The sequence below is a fragment of the Ictidomys tridecemlineatus genome, chromosome 5, assembly GCF_052094955.1.
Source record: "Ictidomys tridecemlineatus isolate mIctTri1 chromosome 5, mIctTri1.hap1, whole genome shotgun sequence".
In the NCBI taxonomy this organism is placed as follows: Eukaryota; Metazoa; Chordata; class Mammalia; order Rodentia; family Sciuridae; genus Ictidomys; species Ictidomys tridecemlineatus.
The window spans coordinates 39,427,480-39,443,749 of record NC_135481.1 but is presented as its reverse complement, the minus strand read 5'-3'; the positions used below and the strand labels follow the sequence as shown (position 1 = coordinate 39,443,749).

At 40.0% G+C, this 16,270-nt stretch overlaps 1 protein-coding gene across 2 annotated transcripts; it reads right to left on the bottom strand.

Annotated features, from left to right (window-relative positions):
- Positions 1 to 4,426: 4,426 nt before the first annotated feature.
- Ccdc32 (coiled-coil domain containing 32) lies at positions 4,427 to 16,005 on the bottom strand. 2 transcript variants are annotated; one of them, XM_005316410.5, is made up of 4 exons: positions 15,862 to 16,005; positions 12,939 to 13,191; positions 8,508 to 8,664; positions 4,427 to 5,391 (listed from the first exon to the last, which is right to left on the bottom strand). In XM_005316410.5, the coding sequence occupies exons 2-4, from the start codon at positions 13,177 to 13,179 to the stop codon at positions 5,250 to 5,252; spliced, it is 540 nt and encodes a 179-aa protein (XP_005316467.1). In that variant the 5' UTR covers positions 13,180 to 13,191; positions 15,862 to 16,005; the 3' UTR covers positions 4,427 to 5,249. The 2 variants fall into 2 exon arrangements, with proteins under 2 accessions (XP_005316467.1, XP_005316466.1); XM_005316409.5 differs by having other exon boundaries at positions 15,845 to 15,952.
- Positions 16,006 to 16,270: the final 265 nt, after the last annotated feature.

The window sequence follows — 16,270 nt, the reverse complement described above, 5'->3', positions numbered from 1 at the left end:
TTTGTTACATGACAGTAAAAATAATAATAAGTTAAATCAAGATAGAAAATAAAACCAAAGAAAAACCATGAGGGCTGGGGATGTGGCTCAAGCGGTAGCGCGCTCACCTGGCATGCATGCGGCCAGGGTTTGATCCTCAGCACCACATACAAACAAAGATGTTGTGTCCGCTGATAACTGAAAAATAAATATTAAAATTCTCTCTCTCTCTCTCTCTCTCTCTTTCTCTCTCAAAAAAAAAAAAAAAGAAAGAAAAAGAAAAACCATGAGCCCTTGAATTGCATCACTTCATGAAGACATATCATACATACACTTCATGTAGCCAAGTGTGAATAGTTTGTACGCCCCAAATTAATTTAATCAGGTCAAACACATAATAGCCATTAACCATCTTTTTAGATTTAAGTTTGATCTTGTCATTGACCCTTTTAAAATGGCCCATTAGCTTCTCGTTTCAGTCAGTTTTTTCATTGCTGTGACCATAGGACCTGACAAGAACAATTTTTAGAGGAAAAGTTTATTTGGCACTCATGGTTTCAAAGGTCTCAGTCCATAGGTGGTTGGCTCCATTGCTCTGGGCCCAACTGAGGCAAAACATCATGGCAGAAGAGTGTGGTGGAAGAAAGCAGCTCAGGACATGGTAATCAGGAAGCTGAAAAAGATCAAGCCTGACTCACCAGGGAAAAAAATATATACCCCAAAGACATGCCCCACCAACCCACCTAATTCACTCAAGTAGATTAATGCACTGATTAGGTTAAGGCTCTCATTACCCAATCATTTCACCTCTAAACTTTCTTGCATTGTTTTACACATGAGTTTTGGGGGACACCTCATATCTAAACCTAACACTCCTTGTTCTCCCATAATGAATTCCCAACTCTTTACCATGGTTATAAAGTCCATCCTAGGTGAATTTATTAATTTCCCACCTCACCTCTTTTTACTTTCCATCTCTCTCTCTCCCTCCCTCCCTTCCCCCCCACCCCCAGGGATTGAACCTATGGGCTCTTAACCTCTGAGCCAGATCCTCAGCATTTTTTTAAAATTTCTAAACAGGGTCTCACTAAGTTGGGATGACTGGCTTGGAACTCTCCATCCTCCTGATCCTCCTACCTCAGCCTCTCCAGGCACTGGGATGGCTGGGAGGATAGGTGAGCACCGCCACACCCAGCACTTTCTCCTTTGTTCTCTATGCTCTTAGCTACACTGAACTACTTTTGATCCTTCAAACTCTTTTGCTCTTAGACCTCTGTACCTGCTGTTTTCCTCTTCTTGAACTCTCTTTTATCCCCATACTCTTATTCCTCTATTTCTTCTTGCTTCTACCCGTTTTTCTGCATTCAGCTTCCCTAACACTGTCTCTTTTTTACCCGCCACCCTTACTGGCCTCCAGCTCTCACCTCTCCATCCCAGGTGCTCTCAGAGCACATTACACTTATATTTCCTCAGTGTCAGTCATGTAGGCCCTATCTGCCCCTCTATCATTCTACGTAAGAAGGCAGGGTTGTTTTTTTGTTTGTTTTTTTTTTTTTTAATTCAGCACCAAGCACAGTGCCTGGAGTATGGCAAGGGCTTAACTAAAATTGTTTAGATGCCTTAAATAATCCACTCTGTGCCAGGTACAGTGGCGTGCACTTATAATCCCAGCAACTTGGGAGGCTAAGGCAGGAGGATCACAAGTTTGAGGTCAGCCCCAGCAACTTAGTGAGGCCCTAAGCAACTTGGTGAGAACTTGTCTTAAAATAAAAAAAATAAAATAAAAAAAAAAAGCTGCGATGTAGTTCTGTAGTGTTGAGAGCCATAGCTAAGTAAGAATGACGCATGGCAATTTCCTTGTCAGCCTACCCCATGTTGCTTAGAGGGAGGACTCTCCATTGTGGAAATGGGCTTGCCTTGGACCCAGGTCATTTGCAGTGACATTGCATGAAAGGTGACCTTGCTCAAGGACCAGGGCGGATCTGGGTTTAGGGCGGATAGGGGTTTAGGGCGGTTCCAGGTTTAAGGTGGACCCTGCTGGGAATAGGGCGTATCCTGCTGCCTCAGGTGCCCGCCCGCTCCTTGAGTTCTCGAGGGATTCAGAGAGTATTTTGGGATGCAGAGCCCAGTGGAAGTGTGGATTTTCCCCCAGAATGTGCTTGTAGAGTGCCGGTGTGAGTTTGGGAATAAAGAATTGCTGTTTGAATCTACAAGGCTATGGTGGCTTGTGATTTTGTGCCCAGCCAGACTGCAGCACTGTAGTAAAGCATCCTTGGGTTCAATCCCCAGTATCCAAAAAAACTGCTCCAAGGCTCAAAACACTCTGAGGCTCCAACAGCCCCATAAACCTATAATTGCTACATCTTGAATCTTGTAATGTAAAACAGGGCCCAAGCTGGTTGGCATAGTTTTCAATTTTTCAAGAAAATATTGGCTGTTTTGTGGACTGGGCTGTTCTGAGCCTAGGAAAACTCACTCCAAAATAAGGCCAGGGAGTGGCTCCAGGATTCTTCCCTCTTCCAGCAATCATCCTGGTGGATAGGCCTGTCTGGGAGGGATACACCTCAGCAACAGCTGTGGGATGTTTACTTGCTGTTCCTATGTCCAGGGCCTATTTCTGGAGAAGATATTGGATATAAGCCTGTGCCATTCCTCCACTGACCTTGCCAAGCACTGGGTGATGAGAGCATGTGCCAGAAAGAACAGTGACACTCACTTAGCTTATCTCCCTGGCTCCAACCCAGGCTTCTCTGGGTGTATCAGGTCATTGCTGCTTTGCTTCTGTTGGTAATTACCCTTCATTAGCTCTATAGTTTAGCATTAAATATTGCTTCATTTGTTCTGTCAGTTTTACTAAAGACAGAAGTGAAAAAGAAAGTTTTGGGCAATAAGGCTCTCCTAACTTATAAATCTGATTTGAGAAATCCTCACCAGTGTTCCTTAGAGTTTAAAAGGCCAAAGGAAACAGATCAGCATTTTAGGCCAATACAATTTTTCCTATGGTTAGTCCAATTACTAAGGGAACTGGAACACAAAGAGGTCATTTGACTTATTTAGGACCACAACTAAGCCACAAAGCAAAGACAGCATCCAAGATTCTTGGTTTCAAATTTAGTACCACTTTAATAGCTTAAGTTTAATCTATATTAATAAGTTAGCTTTGGGAGCTAATATCAACTTTGGTTTTGGAAAATGGGGTTTCACCTTTTTAGGGTCCTCACTTAAGCTGTCACCTCAAAACCAACTGTAACAATAGTTACAACTCATTGGATCCTTTTCAGTGACGATCTCCTCAAAGAGAAAATCAAGAAGGTGGCTAGAGAACCAGGGTCTTCCTCCCAAACCTCCACCAGGTTTTCCTCTAGATCAATAACCTAACTTTTCTACTAAAGTGTCTTTTTCTGAGACAGAAAATGAGAGTTAGGGAAAAGAAAAAGCTAGATTCTTGCTTGAATAATAAAAACACTATTTTCTGGTTTAGAAACATTCTCATACCACCCTAGGACCAGCTGTCCTATGAAGAGTATTTAGGATTCTCATTGTTATTTTTCCTTAAATTATTGTTACTGAGGAAGAAAAAAAAATTTATCATGTAGAGTGAAGAAAAATCTCAAGTCCTTTTTTTTTTTTTTTTTAATCTATTCACCCAGCTGAAAGTCATCAGATAGTCCTAGAAGAAGTGTGAGGTCTGATGGTATCTGAATCCCAGGCAGAGATGGCAGCTCCAAGCTTGGTCCGAGGCCAGATGATAGTCAGTGTTCTGTTTTCCCAAAGTACCCATAAATCAGTGGGCATGGTGGTATTCACTTGTAATTGCAGCTACTCAGAAGGCTCAGGCAGGAGGATTTCAAGTTTGAGGTTAGCTTCTGCAACTTAGCAAAACCCTCTCTCAAAAAATAAAAAGGGGACTAGAGATATAGCTCAGTTGGCAGAGTGCTTGCTTCGAATGCACAAGGTCCTGGGTTCAATCCCCAGTACCACAAATAAGTAAATAAATAAAATAAAAAGAGCTGGGGATGTAGTTAAGTGGTAGAGTACCCTGGTTCAACCCCTATTAACACACACACACATACACACACACATACACATCAGTAGGAATACAGCTAATATTATTAGTCGATGAAAAAATTGTATATTTGGGGATTATATCATTAAGCAAATATATGGAATCACTTGGTTAGCCCCATTCCTTCTGGGTAAGACAAATACTTGATTTGGAAATAAAGATTTTTATAGCCTCTCTGTTCATCATTAGGGATTTAGAAACTATTACCCAGAAGAAGCTCCACTGGGGCCATGGCTTCAGAATCACCCTCGAGAGGCTTCTGTTAAAAACAGGAGACAGGCAAAGGTTACCAGATCCCCTCACTGGCATGCATTTATCTTTACCTCCCACTGCCTGGGAACATCTCTCTGGGAGGAATCCAATCACCAACACCATACACAGTTATTCTGATGAGAAAAGTTTTATATGGACAACAGATATTTTGTATGTTTATATGAATAAGAGTATGATAAACAAGGAAGAAAGTGCAGGCTCAGCCAGGAAAACTGTGACAAGGAAAAAGTTTGGAACTATTCAGGAGTAGTGTCAAGCACTAAACCATATTTACAAATCTAATTTGGAAACTGGCACAGGAAGAAGTTGGGGAAGAAGCCATGCATGAAATAAAAATATGTATATACACAGATATAAACACCCACATTTTCACACTTCTTTCACCCATTTTCTCCACAAGGCAAAAATCAGACAAAGGAAAAGCCCAGCCTCTTTTTTCAGAGTCCCTCTATTTCCTACATATTTGTTATGGAAGATCCACATGGGCTTGGATTCAAGGCAGCTGACTTCACTCTCATTAGCCCCACTTACCCCTGACAATTCACCAAGGGAATACTTGGGATATAGAAGAGGCAAGAAAAAATGTGGCTCACTTAACATAATACACAAGGGCATCAGTGTCTCCAAGTACTTTTACACCCAGTCCTTCACTAGATCCTCATCAGAATTTTAACCAGCAACAGAGCTCAGTCAAGCTGAGACACAGAGGAAAGCAGTATTCTGATCCAGTACTCACTGGGTCAGTCACTTCATCCAAGACAGTCACACATGCCAGCCCCAAGCAAGTCCTCAGGGGCCTGCAGCTGTTTGCTTTGTGGAGTGGAGGTTTGGGCTTTTACCCTCCCTGGATTTCTCCTTACTGCCATTGCCACTGAGCTCTCTGCTGTTCCCTCTGGACCTGAGACAGCTGCTCAGCTTATGTGTATGTAATTTATTGTTCTGCTGTCGCTGGCTTGTCCTCGGCCGCCTCTGGCTTCTCAACCTGCGACTCTGGAGGGATCAGATACTGGACCTCCTCTGTGCTGATGGCTACTTTATCTGGCTGGAGCCACCTCTTGAAATGTTCCAAGGTGCTACAAAAGAGCAAAAGAAAAGGGTGGCTGTATCAGACCTCAATGATTAATCGCTTAATGATTAGCTCAGTTACTCAAATATTGCCTTCCCTCCCACCACCAATTCCTTCCTACAATTGTTTTTCACTGCTAACACGGGAGAACAGCGATGCTCCTCTGACAGCTGTGCATCCTGGCAGCTCCACAGCATAATTTACCCCCTAGTGGGCACTTTGGCTATAAGCAGCACCAGGCCCCCTTCAAAGGCAGAGCCTCTGAAGGCTTGATGAGAATAGCTGAAGAGCTTATGCCTCAGTCTTATCCTTTTTTCCTCAAAACTGAAGAGGAGAGAAATTGTCAAGGGGAGGAAACACTCAAATAAATATGAAATTATTAGCGAGGCAGAAAAGTGAGCATCTTTAAATCTCTCATACCTGAGGCATCTGAGGCTCAATTTTATATACATAGTGCTTATATTTGTAGCAAGTGCAATATTTCCTATATGTGTGTGTGTGTTGTTTATTTCATCCCATAGCAAGTCCCCAAGATAGAAACATCTGAGCTGCAAATGTTCCCCACAAAGGAATGGCCATTATGCCAGAAGGCTCTTTGTGTTTGCCTTTGTAGAGACAGGATGATTGTCAGGCTCACAGCCACCCTCCCACCTTCCCTAAGTACCCAGGCTCCTACACCTTACAATTATTAGACATTTACAGAAAAAATATAAATGATAAGAAATAATGTAAACCTCATTCTATGCTCTTTAATAGCCCAATGCCATAACAGCAGATTTTAGACCTTTGTCAGTGTATGGGGGAATTGTGCTTTGGACAGCTGGATTTCTTAGTCATTACTTCTTTGACAAAAGCACACAAGGAGGAGCATCATCTACTTGGCCCTGACAAATGCAAAGACCCACAGGAGTCCACTGAAAAATGACCTCTACTTAAAACATAAACTTTGAAGTTTGAAAACAAATGGTGCTTGTCCTGAAGGATGATAGAAAGAAGAGTTCCCACCATTGTAGGCATGGGGATCAGATCCAATCATCAGAGAGTGGAGCAAGCGGCTGACTGACTCTCATGCTCATGGCTCAGGGGAATCAGGTGTGATAGGGATATTAATTTTCATCAACTATCCTTTCACAGAATTATTCAAATTATTTCTATAGAAAAGGGAGAGCCCCATTATGTTAAGCATGGATAAATACACAAAAATGTGCTACTCTGATTTCAAAGAAACATCATTCTTTCTGGAGAATTATACAGAAGAAAGTTTTGTCTTTTTTTTTTTTCCCTCAAAAGTGGATTGTAGGAAGATATGCAAAAGGAGAGAGACTATAAGCAAACACCAAATTGTTAATAGGTCAGAATCTATACATCCTCAAATCACCTATGTTTGAGGCAGTTTATAGCTCAATTAGGTTTAGCCTTCAGAGAGAAAAGAACAAACTTTATTTTATTTTATGAGCCTTCAGAAGGTAGTTGGCCTGACCTTAAAGGCCATGCTAATTTCTAAAGGATTTGGGGACATGCTGATTCAATATTTGAGATAATATAAGTGAAAGTGCTTTTGCAAATTAAAAAGTAAAATACAACTATGAAGTTTATTCACACACTGTCCTTGATTTTAGCAGCAGCATCTTCATCTGATATGATGGGACTCTCAATATCAATATTAATGATATCTTGCAAACTTAGGTTAAATCATATTTCCCTAACACCTTTGGTTATAATTAAAGTTTTCACTCTTCCGTGAATTTTTTTAATTAAATTTCCTTTTTTAACTGATAAAAGCATAAACCTTTGGTTAAAATTCAATTTTTCACTCCCCAATGCATTTTTTAATTAAATTTCTTATTTTAATTGATAAAACATAAAAATTATATGTACTAATGAGCTCCCTCCATTACTTTTTATTTTGAATAAATTCTTACCAAACTTTAAAATTCTGCTAGGGAAGATAACATTAACAATAGCTAACATTTATATTGTACTTAACATGTGCCAGGCAGTGTTCTAAGGCCTTTACACAGAGTAACTCATTTAACTCTCATAACAACCTTATGAGATAAAAGCTATCAATTCCACTGTACATATTGGGAAACTGAAGCACACACAGGTTATTTATTCCAGAACATACAATTAGTTAAATGGGACAGTCAAATTCCCAAGTGTTAAGTACCAAACAACTTATTGTGGCACAATGCCTATATCCAAATCACCACAGGTATCATTCAAGCCCTCCCTTCCTCCCTGGTACAAACACCAGAGCCAGGAGGAGCTCAACGGTCTCTTAACTCCAAAGTACATTCTATCACTTCCACTCATCTAGCTCTTTTCTTATGCTGCCTCTTGTTGTTAGGTAATCTTTATATATATTTGTTGTCTGTCTCTATCTGAGGACTTAAAACTCAAAAACAAAAACAAAAATATTGCTAAAAGGCTAAAACTTCTTATACAACCCTCTTATAACACCAAGCACAGTGCCATCATACAGTAGCTGCTTAATAAATTTATTCATTTGGTCTACACAAATTTATTGAGTAGCTACAATATGAGGTGTTATCCTCTACTCTATTCAATCTGTGACTAACATGTAGCCGGGGTATTGGCTTTACGGCAAACTGAGCAACTTTACAAAGACTGATTTTATTTTATTTTATTTTTTTAAGAGAGAGTGAGAGAGGAGAGAGAGAATTTTTAATATTTATATTTTAGTTCTTGGCGGACACAACATCTTTGTTTGTATGTGGTGCTGAGGATCGAACCCGGGTCGCACGCATGCCAGGTGAGCACGCTACCGCTTGAGCCACATCCCCAGCCCCAAAGGCTGATTTTAGCTCAAAAGAACTAATGTTGGGGCTGGGGATGTGGCTCAAGCGTGCTCGCCTGGCATGCGTGCGGCCCGGGTTGGATCCCCAGCACCACATACAAACAAAGATGTTGTGTCCGCAGAAAACTAAAAAAAATAAATAAATAAATATTGAAATTCTCTCTCTCTCTTAAAAAAAAAAAAAAAAGGAGTAATGTTGATCTCAAAAAAATATCAGGACTCAGATGTCACTATCTCTGAATTCTTTAGAGAAGAAGTGCTCTCAGTGAAACAGACTGGAATTGGACTGGAAATCAATTTACCTCTCATCGGAATCAAGTCCATCTACAAAGAACTCAGATGCTAACTTCTCCTGGAGGAACCGATCCCAGCATTCCTTCTTGGCTTGGGCCAGGGTTCGAAGCATGTCCTTGGAAGTGACTTCCTCATTTAAACCTTTGATTCTTCGAAGTTTCTTCTCTAAAAAGAGAAGAGAAAACAGAGCTTAACAAAGAAAGTGAGTGTGAAATGAAATCCCAATTTACCAATGAAAAATGCCAATTTACCAAGTCTCTCACTGATGAAAATATTCACATTTTCCTGTACAAGAGATAATTTTTAAAGGTCACATAAAAAGTAACTGAACATACTTCTTTTTCCTTCATAATGTCCTCATCCTGCATTGTATCAAATAAATGTTTAACTCAAGAAAACAGAAAAGCCATGGGTTCTCATAAATAAATCAATGGCATGTTTTCTTTGAAATCACAGAAGCCCAGCAGGTATCTCTCTAAGGAATGCTTGTTTTTCCTGGTATGACATGTATATACTATCGTCTGTTTTCCAACTCCTTGAAAATAATGTCTCTGAGGAGTAAATGGTTTTTCTTCTTGTTACAGTGACATGAGTGGTTTTCCAAACCTCATGAGAAAGAATTAGAGAAAATGATGAGAGATCCAATGGTTCATTAGACACTAAAATTGACTCGATGAGAATTCAATGGTAAGAGACCTTTAAGATCTCTATGTGATTAAATTCTTGATTAAAGAAAAAGAATCTCCCAACATTTTAAAAAGTTGCTCAGTTTGTGGTCTGGATGTTGGAGCCTAATAAAAGCAAACATCTTGTAATCCCTCCGAGAGTAGTCCATATGGCTTCCTGATGATAGATGTTTAATTACTCTTCTTTGCATTTTAAATATAACTGTTGAACAAATTTTCCCTTTTGAAGAACACAAGAAAGAATACCACCATTTACCTTTTTCCTTAATTTAGTCTTTTCTTCAACTATAATATGGGCATGTGCTACATAAAGATGCTTTGGTCTCTGGGCTTGGTGGTGCATACCTATTATCCCAGCAGCTTGGGAGGCTGAGATAGGAGGATCATGAATTCAAAGCCAGCTTCAGCAATGGTAAGGCACCAAGCAACTCGGGGAGATCCTACCTTTAAATAAAATAGAAAATAGGGCTGGGGATGTGGGCCAGTGGTTGAGTGCCCCAGAGTTCAATCACCAGTATCCCCTCCCCAAAGAAAAGATGCTTTGGTCAAGAGCAGACCACATCTACAATGGTGATTCCATAAGATTATGTCACCTACTGATAACATAGCTATCTTAGTTGGAGTTTGTATACTCTATGATGTCCACACAATTCTGAAATTACCTAACAACACATTTCTCAGAATGCATCTCTGTTAAGCAGTTATGATTAAGCAGTGCATGATTCTGCATGGGTAAATAATGGCTTTTTTGTGTGTGTGGAGGGGATAATGGACATTAAGCCTAGAACCAACAGAAACTAATACAATAGGCAATGCAATCCTGTTTTCATTTCTAAACAAGTCCTATCAGCTAACATCCACTGATAAAACAATAAGCATTTGTGTTCCTGTAAAAGTTCAGCTGTATAAAAAAACCTACAGTTTATAATATTAAAATGTGAAGGAAAAAAGAAAGTTTCAAAAATAAAATTGTAAATAAAAGTGAAGGGTTTTATTTTTTCCTTAAGGATATAAAAGGGGTTATGCATACCTCATGTTTAACTGGTTACATTTTTAATTATTGCTCTTACCAGTAGATTCTCTTTGATACATGTTTATCTGGCAATAGAAACAATCTTCATATTGTCTGGCCTTGGTTGTCATGGTGAAAAATATACTTTGGGCTACAAAAGGCTTTCCCCTCTCTGAGTGTGCTGAGTTCCTGAGGAGGTATGATTTCAACAGGGCTGGCAGAAACAGACATATTTACATACTCCAAACCTGCCTGCCATTGTCACCCAGCCCCTTTCCTAGGAAACATAAATGGCTCCCATTTTCTCCAGAGAAGGAAATTTTAATTACCAGTTAGTTTCTTAACTGATTTTAGAAAAGTTTAGTAGAGTTGTAACTTTATTTTTTTTTTATTTCTTACATACATGACAATAGTGGAGTTGTAACTTTCCAAGTCAGTCTTCGCCAATCAAAATCATCACCATCTCCATGAGGCATATATTAGAATATATGTATTCTAATAACCCCAGTCACATGGTACTAACAAGCCAATGGATCTGGTTCTTTAGCTTTCTCAGACTGTTGTTGTTTCTCCTTATCATTATTAAGCAGGAGCTCTGGCTACTGAAAGCAGAACTTTCAACCCCTTCAGACATGGCTGCAAGCATCATTATTCTCTTTGGTGACTTCCCACCAAATTTCACATTACTCCCTCATCTTCCTTATTCTCTATCATTCCAACTGTTTTACTCCTATTTTTTTCCCTCCATTATGCCATTAATGAAATTCTTTTTGATCTCCCAAGGTATTCCTTAGCAATCATATAAGCTCTGCTTCTTCTCTCCGTCCTTCATTAAAAGCTCCTTCTCCCTGGCTTGCCTTTCCTTCCTCAAATTATGAGTTTGAAGATTTGGTCTTGTGATAGATGTTCCAGCAACAAAAGAATACCATAAGAAGAAATTATTTTGAGAGTTTTCACCATAAACAAATGATAAATGCTTGAGGAGAACAGATATTCTTACCTTGACTTAAATATTACATAACATATACATGTATCAAAACATTACATGGGGGCTGGGTTGTGGCTCAGCAGTAGAGCACTTGCCTAGCATGTACAAGAACCTGGGTTTGATCCTTAGCACCACATAAAAACAAATTAAATAAAGGTATTGTGTCCAATGACAACTAAAATATAAATTAAAAAAAAAACACACACACATTACATGGTACCCCATTAATGTGTGTAGTTTTAATTAAATGATTTAAAAAAATATATTTCTAGTTGTAGATGGTCACAATACCTTCATTTTGTTTATTTATTTATTTATTTTATGTGGTACTGAGGTTCGAACCCAGTGCCCCCCATGTGTGAGGCAAGCGCTCTACCACTGAGCCACAACCCCAGCCCTTAATTTATTTACTTTTAAAATCTTTTTTCTTTTTCTTTTTTAAGTTGTCAATAAACCTTTATTGTATTTATTTATATGTAATCTGGAGAATCGAACCTAGGGCCTCACACATGCTAGGCAAGCGCTGTACCACTGAGCCACAACCCCAGACCTAATTTATTTTTTATATTTTAAAACTAGGATTGAAACCTGGGGCACTTTACCACTGAGCTATAGCCCCAGCCCGTTTTTGAAAATTTTATTTTGAGACAAGGTCTCACTAAATTGCTGAGGCTGGCCTCAAATTTGTAATCATCTTGCCTCAGCTTCCCATGTAGCTGGAATTACAACACGTACCACCATGCCAGGCAACATGTACAGTTTTTATGCTTTTATGTATCAGTTAAAAAATAAATTAGGCTGACATTTCTCTTTCTCCTAGCATGGAACAATCTGAATTTCATTCCTATGTTTGGAATCTCTCTTACATTATGGCCACAGGCACGGCACTGAAAATGTATACAAGAAACATTTTTTTTTAAATAAAATGGCTGGGGCTGGGGGTTGTAGCTCAATTGGTAGTGTTTGCCTTGCATGTGTGAGGCACTGGGTTCGATCCTCAGCACCACTTAAAAAACAAATAAATAAAATAAAGATATATAGAAAAATAAAATAGCTAATAAGAGATAAAATGAATTTATGTCAACACGCCTTCCCATTTCCAACAATCAATCTATATAATATAACAATTTTTCCAGCTCTACCATTAGAAATCTCCATGTAGCTTTGGGGTCATGAGCATTTCTATCAGGATGGCATAAAGTTTAACACTTTTAAGTTACCTGAATATAGGCCAATAATAGTAAGCAAGAGGGTTCTACAGAATGCCAAGAAATAAAACAGAATTTAAGTCAGGTGCAGTGGTGCATGCTTGTAATCCAACCTGGGAGGCTAGGGCAAGAGGATCACAAGTTTGAGGCTAGTCTGGGCAATTTAGCAAGACCCTGTTTCAAAATAAAAAATAAAAAGGGCTAGGGATTTAGTTCAGTAGTATAGCACCCCTAGGTTCAATCCTCCATACTGCCAAATGAATAAATAAAATCCCAAAATACAGAATTTAGATGAAATGGTTAGAGGTAGGAGGTGACAAAAATTGCTTCAAGGGATGTACAAGAAAAGTGAGGGTGATCCTTTCCTATAACAAAACTGAAACACCCCTAGAATTACATCTAACAGATACGTGTATCAAAGACTTAAAAAAAAAAAAAAAAAAGGGAACAGGAAACCAAGTTTGATTCAAGAGAACTTCAACATGCTCCTCTAAAACCACCAGCTTCTGATTTTAAAAAGAGTGTACACCAGCAAGCTAACTTACCTAGAGATGCTAAATATACTTCGGAATCCTGCAAGGGAGCCCAGGGCTTTATAGCTGGCTGGACTGCAAAGTTTTCTGCCTCCCTCTGGCCTTCACCTGCAGGGTAAGAATTCACAAAGGAGTCCGAGAAGGCATTGTTGGCAACATCTTCGTCAGGATTTGGCAGACAGGAACAGATTTCGGCCCAGAGATCTCTGCCAGATCTTGTAGCTGTAGAGTCAACACTCTCAAACATTTTCATTTGGGATTTAAGCTGGAAAACAGAAGATCAAGTAAGTAAGAACTAGTTTTAAGAATACAGCATAAATGTGTGGCACTCACATATTTATTTGTCCATTAATGAAGGTAATAGGAATTTAAGAAGTTTCTTTTAGCAAAAAAATTAAAATATCTTCCATCAGATTCATATTATGTACAAAGATGTCAAAAGGGCAACTGAGTTCCTTTCTAGCTCTGCATTCATCAAGTTATTCAAAATGAAGTTTGTCTTCATGAAATTTCCATCCCAGCAACTTGGGAAGAGGCTGAGGCAGGAGGATTGCAAGTTTAAGAATAGCCTTAGAAACCTAGTGAGGCCCTTTAACAAGATCCTGTCTCGGTTGGTGTTGTGGCTCATGGGTAGAGCACTTGCCTAGCATGTATGAGGCACTGGGTTGCATTCTCAGCACTACATATAAATAAATTTAAAAATAAATGTCCATTGACAAAATAAAGTATATTAACAAAAAAAAATCCTGTCTCAAAATAAAAATGACTTGGGATGGGACTTCGTTAAGTGTCTCTGGGTTCAATTCCCGGTACCAAAAATAAAATTAAAAATAAATAAACAAAAATAAAGGGGAGGAAGGTGCTAGGGATATAGCTCAGTTAGTAGAGTGCTTACCTCGAATGCACAAGGCTCCAGCACCACAATAAATAAATAAAAAGGGACTTTCCATAAGCCCAGACACAAAAGGATATATACTATATGATTCTACTCATATGAGCTGATAAGCAGAAAATAGACTGGTAGTCATCAGGGGCTGCCGAGAAGGGAAAATGTAAAGCTATTTTTCCTTTTTTTTTTTTTTAGTTGTAGGTAGACACAATGCCTTTATTTTTATTTATTTATTTTTATGTGGTGTTGAGGATCAAATCCAGTGCCTTACCTGTGCTAGGCGAGCACTTACCACTGAGCTACAACCCCAGCCTTGGGAAGTTATTTCTTAAGGATACAGTTTTTATTTGGAGAGTTCTGTAGCTGAATAATGGTTATAGCTATATAATGATATAAATGCCACTGAGCAGTACACACAAAAATGGTTAAAATTTTACATTGCGTGTGTGTTTTGTTTTATTTTTGAGATGGGGTCTCAGTAAGTTGCCCAGGTTGGCTTCTAACTCACAATCTTCCTGCCTAAGTATCCCAAGTAGCTGGGATTTCAAGTGTGGGCCACCACCCCTGGCTTATATTATATATTCTCCCTCTCTCTCTTTCACATGCACAGGAATTTCTAGGATGCTTCCAGTGTGAACAAAAAGCTGTGCTTTTTTCTGAAGATCTCCAAAATGTAACTGCTCTATCCTTAGCCAATTAAATTCTGTTTTCAACAGAACCCAGACAAGCACCTGCACAGTCCCATAGACATGAAGATAGTAAAAGTGCTGCATGACTGTCTGTCAGAGGGTACCCTCATAGTACAAGGACCATTGCTCTTTACATGAAGCAGCTGGTCTATAATTCATAATTTATCTTTTTCACTTTTAAATTATTAGGCTTTTTTTTTTTTTGGTACCAGGGTTTGAAACCAGAGGTACTTATCCACTGAGCCACTTTTCTATTTTTTTTAATTTTGAGGCAAAGACTCACCAAGTTGCTTAGAGCCTTGCTAAATTGCTGAAGCTGGTCTCAAACTTGCAAATCTCCTGTCTCCTGTTTCAGTCTCCCAAGTCGCTGGGATGACACACTGGTGTGTGTCACTATACCCAGCTAAATAACCATTTTAATTGTGTATATTTATGGGGTATAGTGTTCACTACATATAAACAACATGTAATGCTCAGATCGGGGTAGTTAGCATTTAACAGAAATATTGAAAAATAGGCATTTTCATCATTTTATAGATGGAGAAACAGGTTCAAAAGGATAGCTGCTTAAGGGCACATTACTAATACATGATGAATCTCTGACTGGAGACCCCACTGGTGCTGCTTCAAAACCCATATTTTTACCCAGTACCCAATATTCTGCCTGTCTGGGACGCTGAAAGCAGCCCAAGCAAGGACAGACGGGAAAGACTATGTAAAGAACCTGGGAGCTTGCATAATCAGCTATGTTTATAGTTCAGATTAACACATTCCCTGAAGGGTCTTATAGAGTCTGGTGTGGTGGCGCACGCCTGAAATCCCAGCTACTCAAGTGGCCCAGGCAGTTGGATGGAAAGCCCCCAAAGGATTGGATATGTAGTTCAGTAGTAGAGCGTATGACTAGCATGTGGGAAGACCAGCCTCAGTACTGCAAAATTAGTACATTAAAAAAAAAAAAAAAAAAAAAGTCTTTGCGATAAGGAAGGAAGGTTGCTCAGCTCACGGTCTGAAAAATTCCAAGCGACAGAGCCCAGCAGTCATAGAAAAGGCCCAAGGTAAAAGAGACAGATATGCCATGGTGTCCCAGATGAAATGAGGAACCTACCCGCCTCTGAACACACCCAACCAAAACTTAGCTCTCACTGGAGCACCTCCAGACCCTGGCCACAGTTGTCTGGACCCGCTCAGGAAACCCTGAATCCAGACTCTAGGCCTCAGTCGCTCTGGCATCAAGGACTGGCTGGGAGTGACGACAAATCAGGTCCTCGACACCCTCTGGTTTTCTGCGGTCAGTTCAGACCAGGGAATACAAAATGCTGGACACCCCAAGCCCTCCTCACCTGCCGCAATCACCTACCCAGCAACCTGGGATCGCTCGGCTCAGGTCTGTCGCTGGTAAGCAGGAAGAAACAGGGAGGGGCGGAGTCTCCAAGTGACGGAGCCCAGCAGTTCTCCAATTATCATCCGACCTGGCGACGTTGTGTGAGTCGATTGGTCTAGGGGAGCTCGTGAGAAAGCCAGGAGCAGAAGGCGGGGAAGAGTTGGGCGGGGCTGTGGTTGCCAGGAAACAGAGGAGTCACGTGTCGGGAGCCCCGCCTCCTCGCCAATTCCCGCCCAAGTGTGGGGTCGATTTCTTGCAGAGCTGGAGGTTCCAGCATCACCTTCTTATCCCCTGCTGGGTTACAGTAGCCCAGTTTTCCATACCTTTGACTTTTCTTGTTCCCTGAGCAATTTTCCGGGCTGGCGTTTATCTCCTTCATCCCTTT

Bases quoted from the DNA above. Each gene is read 5' to 3' on its own strand.
- Ccdc32 (XM_005316410.5), bottom strand. From the start codon at position 13,179: ATGAAAATGTTTGAGAGTGTTGACTCTACAGCTACAAGATCTGGCAGA. The intron at 8,665-12,938 runs GTAAGTTAGCTT...TTCTCTTTTTAG, and splicing joins AGTATATTTAGCATCTCTAG to AGAAGAAACTTCGAAGAATC. The intron at 5,392-8,507 runs GTAAATTGATTT...GCTCTTTTGTAG, and splicing joins GGACTTGATTCCGATGAGAG to CACCTTGGAACATTTCAAGA.